Below are 16,402 nucleotides of genomic sequence, written 5' to 3'. Positions count from 1 at the left end.
AAAGGACCCATGTTAGCACAAGGTACAAACAGGGCTAGAGTGTTTGCAAGGCAGGTTTATGGTACCCCCTAAACTCTAAGGCTCTGGTTGTGGGGGATAGGGAGTAGAGTGGGCAGCTCAGGATTGTGAGGTGCTGAAAACAGTCACCAACCTTCAGGGAATTCGTAACATGCTCTATGTTGTTTTCTATGTAATGAAACTCCTGTGTTCAGAGAGGTCGAAACATCACACCTTAGTGCCTTTCCATGACGCAGGGCAGAGTTGGTCCGGAAGGAAAAAAACGTATTTGTAAACTTTTAACTCTGAATCAGATATTTTGACCCGGTGGATGAACTTTGTGTCTAGAGTGATGACAGTTTGAACAGCACCTCGCTGTTAGCGCACGGTGGCTTACGTATTTACGCACGAGGTGTGAAGGAATGTCCCCATATAATACCCAGTTCATGACTATTGGGGACCAGGGACAGTCAAGACAGTTAATAAGAAGCCATCGACTTGTACAGTCGGGGCAAAAGGTTTTGAGAATGACACATTAATTTCCACAAAGTTTGCTGCTTCAGTGTCTTTAGATATTTTTGTCAGATGTTACTATGGAATACTGAAGTATAATTACAAGCATTTCATAAGTGTCAAAGGCTTTTATTGACAATTACATGAAGTGGATGCAAAGAGTCAATATTTGCAGTGTTGACCCTTCTTTTTCAAGACTTCTGCAATCCGCCCTGGCATGCTGTCAATTAACTTCTGGGCTGGTGGCAGCCCATTCTTGCATAATCAATGCTTGGAGTTTGTCAGAATTTGTGGGGAATTTGTGTCCACCCGCCTCTTGAGGATTGACCACAAGTTCTCAATGGGATTAAGGTCTGGGGAGTTTCCTGGCCATGGACCCAAAATATTGATGTTTTGTTCCCCGAGCCACTTATCACTTTTGCCTTATGTCAAGGTGCTCCATCATGCTGGAAAAGGCATTGTTCATCACCAAACTGCTCCTGGATGGTTGGGAGAAGTTGCTCTCGGAGGATGCGTTGGTACCATTCTTTAGGCTGTGTTCTTAGGCAAAATTGTGAGTGAGCCCACTCCCTTGGCTGAGAAGCAACCCCACACATGAATGGCCTCAGGATGCTTTACTGTTGGCATGACACAGGACTGACGGTAGCACTCACGTTGTCTTCTCCAGACAAGCTTTTTTCAGGATGCCCCAAACAATCGGAAAGAGAAAATGACTGTTCCCCAGTCCTCAGCAGTCCAATCCCTGTACCTTTTTCAGAATATCAGTCTGTCCCTGATGTTTTTCCTGGAGAGAAGTGGCTTCTTTGCTGCCCTTCTTGACACCAGACCATCCCCCAAAAGTCTTTGCCTCACTGTGCATGCAGATGCACTCACACCTGCCTGCTGCCATTCCTGCGCAAGCTCTGTACTGGTGGTGCCCCGATCCCGCAGCTGAATCAACTTTAGGAGACGGTCCTGGCGCTTGCTGGACTTTCTTGGGTGCCCTGAAGCCTTCTTCACAACAATTTAACCGCTCTCCTTGAAGTTCTTGATGATCTGATAAATGGTTGATTTAGGAGCAATATCCTTGCCTGTGAAGCCCTTTTTGAGCGAAGCAAATGATGACGGCACGTGTTTCCTTGCAGGTAACAATGGTTGACAAAGGAAGAACAATGATTCCAAGCACCACCCTCCTTTTGAAGCTTCCAGTCTGCTATTCTAACTCAATCAGCATGACAGAGTGATCTTCAGCCTTGTCCTCGTCAACACTCACACGTGTGTTAACGAGAGAATCACTGACATGATGTCAGCTTGTCCTTTTGTGGCAGGGCTGAAATGCAGTGGAAATGTTTTGTTGGGATTCAGTTCATTTGCATGGCAAAGAGGGACTTTGCAATTAATTGCAATTCATCTGATCACTCTTCATAACATTCTGGCAAATTGCCATCATACAAACTGAGGCAGACTTTGTGAAAATTAATGTGTGTCATTCTCAAAACTTTTGGCCATGACTTTAGATGCAAATACCATATTTAGTAGAGAGCAACTGAAGAAAGACATCATGTAGGAATTAAAGTAAGTAAACTATTTTCCTAAATATAGGGATAATGATGTGCTTTGATATACTGTATCGGAGAACTCTTCTAGGCTTAATGCATTATTGAATGTTATTTTCATTAATAACCGGTGGTTGAAAGTGTAACACATGGCATGATTATTCTAATTCTCATTTTGTAGGAACATGTACCCTTTTACGCATGTATATTGGTTTGCTAGGCTGCTTTTACAGTAGCATACAAATATTTTCCTCAAAATACATAATGATATAAAGACATTCTATTGTTAGTTCAGACCTCAACGACTCTTTTGCTCGCGCTACTCTTGGTTACATTAATGTCTCATCCTTGGAGCGCGCCCCAGGCAACCACATTTTACGCGCATTTTACGCTCAAAACTAGAATTTTGGTTTATTAAAAGTGCATTGAATAGAAGTTACAATAACATCTATTGTCTGTACTTAGTTTCAGCGGAGAAACTGGACTCCTTGGGCGATACTGTACTTTAAAAGCTCGCGTAAGAAAGAGCTTTCTCTTTTTATGCATAAAGTGATTGTGTAACGTCTACGGTTGTCCTTATCGTTAGGCAATACAACTGTGTGCATTTGTTCCATATGTGAATGTTTAATTAGTATGTAGTGGCCTTGTGGTTAGAGTGTCCGCCCTGAGATTGGGAGTTCGATCCCTTTGCCAAGTCACACCAAAGACTGTAAAAGTGGGACCCAATGCCGCTCTGCTTGGCATTAACGAGAAAGATTGCTGGTTAGGCCCTGCGATAGATTAGCGTCCTCTTCAGGGTCAAGCTGCCTCGCGCTCCAGAAACAGGAGAAGATCCGTTCCGGCTCGTTTGTGCAAGGCTAATTACATTATTGTTGACAAAGTTACAGAAATTAAAGGGATTTTGATAACTATGTGTAAAGAGTGGTCCACCAGTTGTATGAAATGTTTAGCAAAAATATTTAAAAAGGACAGTCAATGTATGGGTCCCAATTTGTTAGAGCGAGGACACCATCGTTTCATATCAGAGGGCAGAAAAGGGGACGCTTTACAATTAGGTGAGCAATGAGCATGATTCTCTCCCCGTTGACGCGTCCTCCATAGCACATTTGTCCCATCATTTCAAATCAGCTGAATGTGTGAAATGTATGTCTTTATACATTATATTGCTCGATATGACTCGTGTGTGTGTGTGTTGTCTCTTCAGGGAACCGCAGTGAAAACACAGATTGGTTGGATGCGCGCTGTGTTAAGAAGCAGTGCGGCTTGGTTGGGTTGTGTATCGGAGGACGCTTGACTTTCAACCTTCGTCTCTCCGGAGCCCTAAAGCTACTAAACAATTGGATACCACGAAATTGGGGAGAAAACGGGGTAAAAAATAAACAAATGTAATTTATTAAGAGAAATCATGTAATATAGAAATATTTGATAGTCCAATTATATTGACACCGTCTTCCGCTGGGCTCATTTTTATATAGGGGTTTCCCCTCTTCTAATCACCCTGACAGGTGATTAGAAGACGAAAGAAAACATGTCTACGCCTGTCCTCAGGCTACTTACAGTAACTCTAGTGACACAGGACTGTCACGCCACCATAATTAACAGCAGTAACACCACTCTGAACACCATTCGGACCCACTTCACCTTGGTCACACGATGTCTACATTCTCCTCACCGTGAAAGGTTGCCACATCACACTGATGTGGGATGACATGACAGACACGTTTCTACTGGCCAGTCTGCGGGCACATGCTATGGTGTGTTGTTAGGACAAGTACTGTGACACTCCAGTACATACGGCAATGTTTGAAACCTGAGCATAAATGGAAAAAAAAAAACTGGTGCTCTACGTTGTATATTGTGTTTGTACATGCATGTATGAAATTATCATGAAAATACAGAAATTATGCTTCTAAATCTGAACCAAATAAATTGTTGGTTAATAATGGTTTCAATCATTCTGAAAACAAAGATTGAGGACTTTGTTCATTCCAACAACAATAAACACTTTTATTTTACACATCCAACATGATTAACAACCCTTAAATAACCCTTCACTTTAAAAAGGGAAAAATGACTGAAGCATTTGATGATCTCCCACATCTGAATGACATGGTTTTTATATAGCCTAACACTTTTCCAGGTTTTTATATAGCGCTTTTTCAGGGAAACAAAGACGCTTCAATCTGCACCTTTCCTAGTTAAGCAGCCATGTGCAAAGTAAGCCTAACACCTAATGCTCTTGACCATGAGACCAAACACACAGATGCCAGGAAAGGTATGAAGATTACAAGTGTATAAGATACCAGCAGTGACACTGTGAAAGTGTATTTTTGGAACCTGTGTCATTTTTTAACTGTGTGGCTCAGTTGTTAAAGGGCAACTGCACTTCCTGATTATCTCTCGTTTTAGATTTGGTTCATTAGAAATGCTAGCGGCCATAACTGAATTCAAACTTGAGTTGGTTTCAGAGTCTGGTATGATGTGGGTGTCTTGTGTGTGTTTGCAGGTGGGAAGAGTTAGTCAAATGATTTAGCCAATTAGCTTCAGCCAGCTGGTGTGCGACTATGGCAAAATTGGATTCTCTTTGGATAGCCTATCTCCGGGGCTAGTTATGGACTGTCAAACAAATGACAATGTAAAATACTATATTTTCACATTGAACACCTTTTAGTTGTTTTCTCATCAAATGCTTTCAATACATGTCTATACATTTATTTAAATTATAATTAGTTTGAGGTTTTTAAGTCATTGACATTTTTAGCTATTGGAATTTTAACATATTGGCCCATGTGCATTGTGTAATTTACTAATGGTCCCTAACTAGCCCAATATGGATATCCAAAGTAAACCCAAATTTACCATAGGCATTAAGATTGGATCATTTGCAGATTCACCTCCTGAATTGATGATTAATTGTGTGCTGCCAGCTGTGGGCAGGAATGAAACAAACCCAACCTTCATTTACGTTGTGATGCAGTCACGACCACAAGTCACAACATTTTGGATGAGAATGACTTTATGACCCAAATGATCCCATTTACACTTTGTAGTAAATTTGCCACATAGGCAGTTTTATAAAGGAGAATTTGTTTTTTAGGGGCAGTTGCTCTTTAAGAGCGAGGCTAGCAATGCAAAAGCTGTGGGTTTAATTCCCACACAGATCAAAAACACATATTAGAACTATATGCAATCACTGTACTGTAAGTCGCTTTACATAAAAGCGTCCATCTGCTAAGTGGCATATGTTGAGTAATAGGTGATAAGGAGAGTTGGGGCTATGTCCCAATTATCTCTCTTTTCTCCCAAAGTGTGCACTTGATTTTAGATTTGTGGGAAGTAGTGAACGAATGCACACTAAAAGGAGAGAGGAGATATTATTGGGACACACCCTAGGGGTTGAGTGGAATGTGGCGCCCCTTGGTGTTCTGTTAGCGTTGCTACACGTCAGTCAGGTCCTTCTGGATGTCCCACAGTGTGTCAGCGCTCTGTTTTATCTGGCCGATCTCGTCGTCCGTCAGGGTCATGTTGACCACGCTGGCCACACCCCCAGCATTCAGCACGCACGGCAGGCTCAAGTACACCTCGTCATCGATCCCGTACATGCCCTGTCGAGCAACGGCATCATCTCCTTGAGTTTTGTGCATAGGTGTGTACATGTCTATATGCCTGTTTGTTTATCTGTTACATATCTGTCGTGGAAGCATTTACATACAACAGACTGTGCGTTGTCAGGGAATAACCGCACACCTCCAGTGGTGTGAGAAGGCACAAGGCCAAGTGTGCGTGTGTGCATACAGTACGTGTATGGAGTGTCTCTCACCTTCACCATTGTGGAGACAGGGTGGATCCTGTTCATGTTCCTGATGAGGCTCTCAGTGAGGTCAGCTACACTCAGGCCAATGGCCCAGTTAGTATAGCCCTTCAACTTGATCACCTCATAGGCACTGGAACACACAATAATTTTATTTTTATTTTAGTAGCCTTGAGGTTTGAGAAACGTGCCAGTAACCAGACTGTTTGCCAGTTCGAATCCCAGGGCTGACAGGGGAAAATCTTGTGGAAGTGATCAGACTGCAGTTGTGCCCTTGGGCTCAATATATTCAGGACTCCATTACAGTGAGAGAGAGCCAAACTACAGGTATGAGAATGACTCAAATACACTCTTAGAAAAAAGGGTTCCAAAAGGGTTCTTCAGCTGTCCGCACAGGATAATTTTTTGGGGTTCCAGGTAAAATTCCATGTAGAACCCTCTGTGGAAAGGGTTATACATGGAACCCAAAACGGTTATACTTGGTGCTAAAAGGGTTTTACCTGGAACAAACAAGGGTTCTTCAAAGGGTTCTCCTATGGCAGCGTTCCCCAAACTCGGTTCTGCGGACCCCAAGGGGTGCATGTTCTAGTTTTTGCCCTACCCCTACACAGCTGATTCAAATGATGAACTCATCATCAAGCTTTGATTATTTGAATCAGCTGTGTAGTGCTGGGGCAAAAACCAAAAAGGTGTACCCCTTGTGGTCCCCAGGAGGACTGAGCTTGGGAAACCATGTCCTGATGACTCCTGGCTGTCCCCAGTCCACCTGGTCGTGCTGCTGCTCCAGTTTCAATTATTCTGCCTGCGGCTATGGAACCCTGACCTGTTTACCGGACGTGCTAACTTGTCCCAGACCTGCTGTTTTCTCTCCCTCTACCGCACCTGCTGTCTCAAACCTCTGAATGCTTGGCTATGAAAATCCAACTGACATTTACTCTTGAGGTACTGACCTGTTGCACCTTCTACAACCACTGTGATTATTATTTGACCCTGCTGGTCATCTATGAACATCTTGAAGAACAATCTGGCCTTAATGGCCATGCACTCTTATAATCTCCACCCGGCACAGCCAGAATAGGACTGGCCACCCTTCAGATCCTGGATCCTCTCTATGATTCTTCTAGGGAGTTTGTCCTAGCCACTGTGCATTGCTTGCTCTCTGGGGTTTTAGGCTGGGTTTCTGTATAGCACTTTGTGACATCTGCTGATGTAAAAAGGGCTTTATAAATACATTTGATTTGTCCTATGGGGACAGCCGAAGAACCCTTTTAGGTTCTAGATGACACTCTTAGGGGGGGAAAAGTGTTTACAACAAAAGTAGAGGTAATAGTTTGTGTTGGTACGGTGCTGTGTACATTACCTGTCAACCACCTGTTTGTGAGTGTCCTTCCAGTTCTCCTGGTCAGCATCAGTACCGATGTCAGGGTTCAGTGTCTGCAGGTTGACACCTGCTACGTTAGTGCCGCTCCACACAGGGACTGGAACACACACCCACACTTAACCTTATTACCCGTTTTCTCCTTAAAGGCCCAGTGCAGTCAAAAAAACGTGATCCTGTGTTTTATATATATATTTCCACACTGAGGTTGGAATAATACTGTGAAATTGTGAGAATGATGATAATGCCCTTTTAGTGTAAGAGCTGTTTGAAAAGACCGCCTGAAATTTCAGCATGTGTTGGTGGGAGTGAGTTTTGGCCTGCCTTGTGACATCACCAGGCGTTAAATTAGTTAATAGACCAGTAAGAAACCTCTGCCCATAACAGCTAGTTTTCCCCTCTGACCTAGAATATGTGGACGTCTATAAGTACCTAGGTGTCTGGCTAGACTGCAAACTCTCCTTCCAGACTCATATCAAACATCTCCAATCGAAAATCAAATCAAGAGTCGGCTTTCTATTCCGCAACAAAGCCTCCTTCACTCACGCCGCCAAGCTTACCCTAGTAAAACTGACTATCCTACCGATCCTCGACTTCGGCGATGTCATCTACAAAATGGCTTCCAACACTCTACTCAGCAAACTGGATGCAGTCTATCACAGTGCCATCCGTTTTGTCACTAAAGCACCTTATACCACCCACCACTGCGACTTGTATGCTCTAGTCGGCTGGCCCTCGCTACATATTCGTCGCCAGACCCACTGGCTCCAGGTCATCTACAAGTCCATGCTAGGTAAAGCTCCGCCTTATCTCAGCTCACTGGTCACGATGGCAACACCCATCCGTAGCACGCGCTCCAGCAGGTGTATCTCATTGATCATCCCTAAAGCCAACACCTCATTTGGCCGCCTTTCGTTCCAGTACTCTGCTGCCTGTGACTGGAACGAATTGCAAAAATCGCTGAAGTTGGAGACTTTTATCTCCCTCACCAACTTCAAACATCAGCTATCTGAGCAGCTAAACGATCGCTGCAGCTGTACATAGTCTATTGGTAAATAGCCCACCCTTTTTCACCTACCTCATCCCCATACTGTTTTTATTTATTTACTTTTCTGCTCTTTTGCACACCAATATCTCTACCTGTACATGACCATCTGATCATTCATCACTCCAGTGTTAATCTGCAAAATTGTAATTATTTGCCTACCTCATGCCTTTTGCACACATTGTATATAGACTCCCCCTTTGTTTTCTACTGTGTTATTGACTTGTTAATTGTTTACTCCATGTGTAACTCTTTGTCGTCTGCTCACGCTGCTATGCTTTATCTTGGCCAGGTCGCAGTTGCAAATGAGAACTTGTTCTCAACTAGCCTACCTGGTTAAATAAAGGTGAAATAAAATGAAATAAAAAATAAATAAATAAACAGACAGTCTTAGCAAAATTCTTGCTAAGAAGCTATTTTGGACCATTTTAATTAAAAACAATTACAGTAATTGTTACCCAGAAATGATTTGATATTGAGATAAAAATAGCTGCATTGGACCTGTAGGGCCCAGACTGCCCAGATTAACAGATCTCTGTCCCTCACCTTTATCACAGTAACCCTCAAGAATGGGGTCACTGCTACTTATAGTCTAAGAATTCAGTAGCACATTTGAATGGAATACATAAGTTTTCAGACTTACTGTGTGTATTCGTTAAACACTTTCTTGGTTACTACATGATTCCATGTGTTATTTGATACTTTTGATATCTTCACTATTATTCTACAATGTAGAAAATAGTAAAAAATAAAGAAAAACCTTGGAAAGAGTAGGTGACTGGTACTGTATGTACGTTTGGGTTTATGGTTAATAATTAGGACAAATAAAATAAAAAATTATATTTGAAATTCTTCAAAGTAGCCCCCTTTTGCCTTGATGACAGCTTAACACACTCTTGGCATTCTCTCAACCAGCTTCATGAGGTAGTCACCTGGAACGCATTTCAATTAACAGGTGTGTCTTGTTAAGTTAATTTGTGGAATTTCTTTCCTTAATGCGTTTAAGCCAATCAGTTGTGTTGTGACAAGGTCGGGTGGTATACAGAAGATAGCCATATTTGGTAAAACACCAAGTCCATATTATGGCAAGAACAGCTCAAATAAGCAAAGAGAAATGACAGTCCATCATTACTTTAAACATGAAGGTCAGTCAATCCGGAAAATGGCAAGTTTCTTCAACTGCAGTCGCAAAAACCATCAAGCGCTATGATGAAACTGGCTCTCATGAGGACCGCCACAGGAAAAGAAAAGACCCAGAGTTACCTCTGCTGCAGAGGATAAGTTCATTAGAGTTACCAGCCTCAGAAATTGCAGCCCAAATAAATGCTTCACAAACTTCAAGTAACAGACATCTCAATATCAACTGTTCCGAGGAGACTGTGTGAATCAGGACTTCATGGTCGAATTGCTGCAAAGAAACCACTAAAGAACACCAATAATAAGAAGCAACTTGCTTGGGCCAAGAAACAGAAGCAACGGTCATTAGACCGGTAGACAGCTGTCCTTTGGTCTGATGAGTCCAAATTTGAGATTTTGGTTCCAAACATCCGTGTCTTTGTGAGATGCAGAGTAGGTGAACGGATGATCTCCGCATGTGTGGTTCCCACCATGAAGCATTGAGGAGGTGGTGTGATGGTGCTTTGCTGGTGACACTGTCAGTGATTTATTTAGAATTCAAGGCACACTTAAACAGCATGGCTACCACAGCATTCTGCAGTGACACGCCATTCCATCTGGTTTGCACTTAGTGGGACTGTCATTTGTTTTTTAACAGGACCATGACCCCTCCAGGCTGTGTAAGGGCTATTTGACCAAGAAGGAGAGTGATGGAGTGCTGCATCAGATGACCTAGCCTCCACAATCACCAGACCTCAACCCAATTGAGATGTTTTGGGATGAGTTGGACTGCAGAGTGAAGGAAAAGCACCCAACAAGTGCTCAGCATATGTGGGAACTGCTTCAACTGTTGGAAAAGCATTTCAGGTGAAGCTGGTCGAGAGAATGCCAAGAGTGTGCAAAGGGTGGCTACTTTGAATAATCAAAATATATATATTTTAAATTTTACCCCCTTTTCTCCCCAATTTCGTGGTATCCAATTGTTAGTATCTTGTCTCATCGCTACAACTCAAGTATGGGCTCGGGAGAGATGAAGGTCGAAAGCCATGCGTCTTCCAAAACACAACTCAACCAAGCCGCACTGCTTCTTAACACAGCGCACAACCAACCCGGAAGCCAGCCGCTCCAATGTGTCGGAGGAAACACCGTGCACCTGGCGACCTGGTTAGCGCCCACTGCGCCCGGCCCGCCACAGGAGTCGCTGGTGCGCAATGAGACAAGGAGACAAGGATATCCCTGCCGGCCAAACCCTTCCTAACCCGGACGACGCTAGGGCCAATTGTGCGTCGCCCCATGGACCTCCCGGTCATCGCCGGCTGCGACAGAGCCTGGGCACGAACCCAGAATCTCTGGTAGCACAGCCCTAGACCACTGCGCCACCCAGGAGGCCTCTCTAAAATATATTTAGATTTGTTTAACACATTTTTGATCTTCACATGATTTCATGTGTTATGTCATAGTTTTGATGTCTTCACTACTATTCTACAATGTAGAAGTACCCGTCAAAGCTTTTGACTGGTACTGTACGTATGCACGCACACACTCACCACTGGTGTCTCCGTGTTCTCCCAGGATCCATCCGTTGAAGCTGGTAGCATGGATGCCCAGTTTTTCAGCCATCAGGTAACGGAAACGGGCAGAGTCCAGGTTGGTGCCACTGCCAATGACACGGTGCTTGGGCAGGCCGCTCAACTTCCAGGTCACGTAGGTCAGCACATCAACTACAGCCAGGGAGAGATTTCTGGGGTTAGACTTCCATAACAAGTCGTTGGATTAACACTACTGTATCTGGTGTGTGAGTTTGTATCTGTGTTAGTGTGTATCTACATGTGTGTAGCTAGGATGTGTAAGCGTTTGCAGTAAGTGTGTGTAAGTACTACAGTATATGTAGGTGTGAGTGTCTGCAGAGCCATATATTTACATATCTAAATAAATGGCTCTGAGTCTATGGTGTCTGTGTGTGAGAGTGTACTTGGTGTGTGTATATTTAGGTGTGTATGTACCAGTGGAGGCTGGTGGGAGGAGCTATAGGAGGACGGGCTTATTGTAATGGCTGGAATGGAGCCAAACATGGTTTCCATATGTTTTATACCGTTCCATTAATTCCATTCCAGCCATTACAATGAGCCCATCCTCCTATAGCTCCTCCTACCAGCCTCCACTGGTATATACAGTATGCATATGTGAGTGTACCTGGGTTGGAGACCACGATGATGATGCACTTGGGGGAGTGTTTTATGATCTGAGGGATGATGTGTTTGAAGATGTTGACGTTCCTCTGAACCAGGTTCAACCTGCTTTCTCCCTCCTGCTGACGAACGCCCGCAGTTACCACGACGATACGAGAGTTCGCCGTCACAGAGTAGTCTGACCGTGGGAGAATATCAAATCAATGAGAGTACTGTATATCATTTGTGTCTAGTATTTATTTCAATAACTTGTCACATCATTAATAGAATGCATTCATACATTTCCCTTTCAACCTTTTCCCATCCCCCCTTCATACACTTCCCCTCTCAGTGAGAGTACTTAATTTAACACACATACATTTGACATGCAGATTGTGTCCATCTTGGTTTTATGGTTTCCTGGTGCCCAATTGCTACACACTCACCTTTGCTGGCGACTATCTTGGGCGTTTTGAGGAAGAGGCTGCCATGCTGCAGATCCATCATCTCTCCCTTCAACTTGTCCTCCATCACATCCACCAAGGCCAGCTCATCAGCCAGCTCCTGGAGAGAGAGAGAGAAAGGTGGGGGGGGTAAGATGTGATGAATGTACAATGACTGTGCAGTTATTCTTTCCACCTTGACTTCACCATGATGGGCATTTGGAGAATAAAACCATATTTCAACCATTGACCCATAATGTCTTTGCATGACTTCAAAAATATGATACTCCTAAAACTCATTGGCCACATTGCTGCAGCTGTCATCCCAAGAAATAATTATGTTGGTAAAACTACCTAGGAATAATACCCTCTCCATAACAGATTATAAACACAATTATAATCCCTTCTGAGCTAATATCAGTCTAAGCAATGGTAGTCAATTACACATATTCTGCATGTGCATGTCTAAAAGCCTGTTTTATAGTTTAGCAACAAAGTACTGAACATGATAATAACACTGTAATAAGGAGGGAATGGATGGACGTGTAATATCGAGAGAAGATCAGTAGGCAGAGAGTAAACTTGCCCTGAGACATGTCAGTAGACTCCTATGGCATCTAAGGAGTCTACAGCCATGTCTCAGAGTAAAGAGTAATCCAGTGTCAATGCAGTAGACTAAACACCATAATACTGTAGCTCTAGGGGGTAGTAATCTGACAGGAGTATAAACACAGCAGGTCTGGTCTTACCCTGAGCAGGATACTGACAGCACAGGCCATGCCGACCTGGCCGACCCCCACCACTGTCACCTTGTTCCTGGCGGGCTCAGGTGTCCCACTGAACAGGGGAGTGATGAGCTTCTGAAGGATAGAGGCCATGTTCAATGCTATGAAGAGAGAAAGGGGAAAGAGGTGGAGAAACAGAAGTGGTCTTTCACATGTCCAAAGACATACGTCAAAATGGTAATCTGTTTGCTTTCCTTTCCCTCTGTAGCTTCGTTGGTAGATCGTGGCTCTTGCAACGCCAGGATAGTAGGTTAGAGTCCTGGGACCAACCATACGTAATTAAAAAAAAAATTATGCTAGGATGAATGTAAGTCTCTTTGGATAAATGGCATACATTATAAACCCTATCAACCAAGCTGGCCAAACACGTTGGTCGACCTTGGTAGGGTGAATTTAGGTTTCACTAAATAAGTAATGCATTCATGAAAAACAGCCTCCGTTGCTTTAAAACGGCAGGCTGGCAGCACTGCACGGGGATTACGGATGAAGGTTAAATACATTTGATTCTACAGCTCGTAGTCCTATGTGACTTTCACCTCCTACACCCGTTTCTTACACACACACCAACATCTGAGCCCCAACCCTTATTTATAACTGAGCAGAGCTGATACTAGCAGGACACCCTGAACTTCCCCAGGTATAATACAACAAATACTTGCTTTGTTTGACGATGCTCCGAGCTGCGAGATATAAATACCACCATGTAATCAACATGTCAGACTAGACGAGAGCTACGGTGCCTTCCCCCTGCACCCACAACACCTCACACAACGGCTGTATCCAAATCCAGACAGGGCAGGTGGGAGGAATCAGATAGGTGAGCTGCAGCACTGCAATCAGGGCATGTGACACAGGCCTAAAACGAGGGTGCACTACAAAAAGCGCCACAGTGACAGCACAGAGCTCTACTGTAGTTTGCTGCTGCTCTCCCTCTCCCCCTGTGCTCCAACGGCCTGGTGAAGGCTCTACTAATCGGATGCCAAACTTGACTGCAGACTGTTAAAAAGGAGTTATCCTGTAATCCTTTAATGTCACAGGCTCAATCTGGTGCACTTGTCCTGCTTCTCTGATGACTATAGACGATATGTATCCAGTATATGGGCGGTGCTAAACAAACGGGGATATATGCATAGCGCATTATGTTATGAAGAGGGTTTTATTCCTAGACAGTGTTACCAAAATAATTCTTTCCCGGGATGACAGCTGCAGCAATGTGGCCAAGTTATGAGTAACTTGTTTTTTAAAATCATGCAAAGACATTATGGGTCAATGGTTGAAATACAATTTATTCCTCAAATGCCCATAATGGTGAGGTCAATAAGAATTAAGTACAGGGTAGTGCCGCAAAATTGTCAATCTATTACAAGTGAATGTTGAATGACATCGTCCTCCTGTCACGGCATGCATAAATACATTGAGCGATAATGCGCTTGATCCTTATCCGCTTGGCAAGGTCATCAGTGTAGGCCAGGAACAATACATTGTTTCCATTATAATATTTGGTATTACTAGAAAAACAAATAGAATTGTCCATGCCGTAAAGATGATACTAGGCGGGCCAATACAATAGTCAGATGAATGAGAAGGGACGAACACCGTTAAATTTGCGCAATCTGTAATCTCTTGGGTATGGCACGTCGCCAACACATTCAATTTCAAAACAGTCCCACTTTCGCAAAACAGACAGACAGTCGTTCCATCTTCGCTCAATCTGCTAAATAGACAATATGGCCGAGGGTAGACGATATCGGAGATCAAATAAGGGGATAAATTGGCAGAGACGCATAACTTTAAATAGATACCCAAAGAATATGACGAGGCGCGAGTACATATTTGAATCTTAAACTTTATACACAATTTTAAGAGTATTTTGTTTGGATAGGCTAGAAAATTCTAGAATGCGATGCGAATTTTATTTAGGCCTAACACAAATATTTCAACATCTCAGCCAATTTCATCTGGGTTTATAATAAATAGGCTTTAGTCTATTAATAATCACCACAATTGTATATAGCACGATACACTAACTGTCCATAACATGACATCCAAAACTAATTTGAAGGAAAACATATTCAGTACACACATCCCTTTTCCTTGATAAAAAAAATTGCCCTCTGTCTCAAGAGAGAATGTACCGCATGGGATTCTGGTTGCTCTTGTCAATACGTGACTGCCTTGTCCCAGGCGGAAGCTGTCGCCCAAGAGTAATGGATGCGACAATTAAGCCGTGCCATAAAGTACTTAAGTAAAAAAAATACTTTGAATTCGTACTTAAGTAGTTTTTTGCAGAACCTGTATTTGACAACTTTTACTTCACTACATTCCTAAAGAAAAGAGTGTACTTTTTACTCCATACATTTTCCCTGACACACAAAAGTACTTGTTACTAGCATGTCAGGAAAATGGTCCAATTTATGCACTTATCAAGAGAACATCCCTGGTCATCCCTATTGCCTCTGTGGCACTCACTAAACACAAATGCTTTGTTTGTAAATTATGTCTAAGTGTTGGTGTGCCACTGGCTATCTGTAAAAAGAAAAAAGAAAATGGTGCCTTCTGGTTTAATATAGGGAATTTTAAACGATTTATACTTTTTCAATACTTAAGTTTATTTTAACAATTACATTTACTTTTGACACTTGAGTATATTTGAAACCAAATACTTTCGCTCAAGTATGATTTTACTGGGTGAATTTCACTTTTACTCAAAAAATGTTCTATTAAAAAGGTCTCTACTTTTACTCAAGTATGACAATTGGGTACTTTTTCCACCACTGCAATTAAGTAGCCTTGAGATAGTCACACCTCACATACCTTGTGTACTGTGTTCAAAATTCAATGTTCCTGTTGCTTTTTACCAGTCCTTCTGTATTAGCTTTTTTCTTGCCAATCAATGACATACCACAATTAATCAACCAATAGCCTAAATATCCAGGGTCAATAGGCAGATTGAAATTGCAGCAGTGCATCATATAGGCTCAGGTAGCCCATGTACAAATGGGTATTGCACACCATCATCATTGGTTAATAGTGCATGCTTCACATACTTTGACACCCAAACATCACTGGTTATTGGTATTGGACCCTCTCACCACTGCTTTCACTTGTTCCAAAATCTAAATCAAAGTATATTTACAGTAAGTCTTACCCGTGGCTTGTCGTCTTCTCTCCTAGTCCTCTCTCCTTGCCTGCTGCCTCCTGAGTGCAGGTAATCAACTCTAAGCCCTAAACTTCCATCCCCCACAGGAAGTGTACTGCCTCTAACGGGTGACCTGACATGTCAGCTGTTCATGTACTTCATCACCATAAGACACTCTTTCAAATACCAAAATGCTTTCACCTCATCTGTACTGATCTGAAAACCCACCCTAATGATGAACGTCCACCAGTTTTCACCCGTCAAGCCTTTTACAAATCAGTGCAGAGGAAGGAGTCAACGGATTTGTCTAGGGACTCATCTTTCAGAAGGATTCAATCCCCTCCTGGATCAAGATCCCAGTTGTCTCTAAGTTGTTTTGAGCAATTAAAAATGGAACGCCTTGTGCGCACTTCCGGTAATACCGTATACCCCGGTATGGTACACAAACCGGATGAAAATCTAGATACCACCC

At 42.9% G+C, this 16,402-nt stretch overlaps 1 protein-coding gene across 2 annotated transcripts; it reads right to left on the bottom strand.

Annotated features, from left to right (window-relative positions):
* Window positions 1-4,000: 4,000 nt before the first annotated feature.
* On the bottom strand, window positions 4,001-16,298 carry ldhbb (lactate dehydrogenase Bb). Of its 2 annotated transcripts, none has more exons than XM_020481253.2 (8): window positions 15,940-16,298; window positions 12,756-12,892; window positions 12,010-12,127; window positions 11,589-11,762; window positions 10,943-11,116; window positions 7,217-7,334; window positions 5,866-5,989; window positions 4,001-5,650 (listed from the first exon to the last, which is right to left on the bottom strand). In XM_020481253.2, exons 2-8 carry the CDS (start codon window positions 12,882-12,884, stop codon window positions 5,483-5,485), a joined length of 1,005 nt encoding a protein of 334 aa, XP_020336842.1. In that variant the 5' UTR covers window positions 12,885-12,892; window positions 15,940-16,298; the 3' UTR covers window positions 4,001-5,482. The 2 variants fall into 2 exon arrangements, with proteins under 2 accessions (XP_020336842.1, XP_020336843.1); XM_020481254.2 differs by lacking the exon at window positions 15,940-16,298 and adding an exon at window positions 13,451-13,743.
* Window positions 16,299-16,402: the final 104 nt, after the last annotated feature.

The sequence above is a fragment of the Oncorhynchus kisutch genome, linkage group LG4 (assembly GCF_002021735.2).
Source record: "Oncorhynchus kisutch isolate 150728-3 linkage group LG4, Okis_V2, whole genome shotgun sequence".
In the NCBI taxonomy this organism is placed as follows: domain Eukaryota; kingdom Metazoa; phylum Chordata; class Actinopteri; order Salmoniformes; family Salmonidae; genus Oncorhynchus; species Oncorhynchus kisutch.
This window is presented reverse-complemented; position numbering and strand designations above follow the sequence as displayed.

What these genes read in the sequence shown, in the direction of transcription:
- ldhbb (XM_020481254.2), bottom strand. Translation starts at nt 13,505, where the DNA reads ATGTTGATTACATGGTGGTATTTATATCTCGCAGCTCGGAGCATCGTC. An exon ending in CAAGATAGTCGCCAGCAAAG is followed by an intron (nt 11,763 to 12,009) that starts GTGAGTGTGTAG and finishes TCCCACGGTCAG; the next exon opens with ACTACTCTGTGACGGCGAAC. An exon ending in CTGTCTCCACAATGGTGAAG is followed by an intron (nt 5,651 to 5,865) that starts GTGAGAGACACT and finishes GTTGCTCGACAG; the next exon opens with GGCATGTACGGGATCGATGA.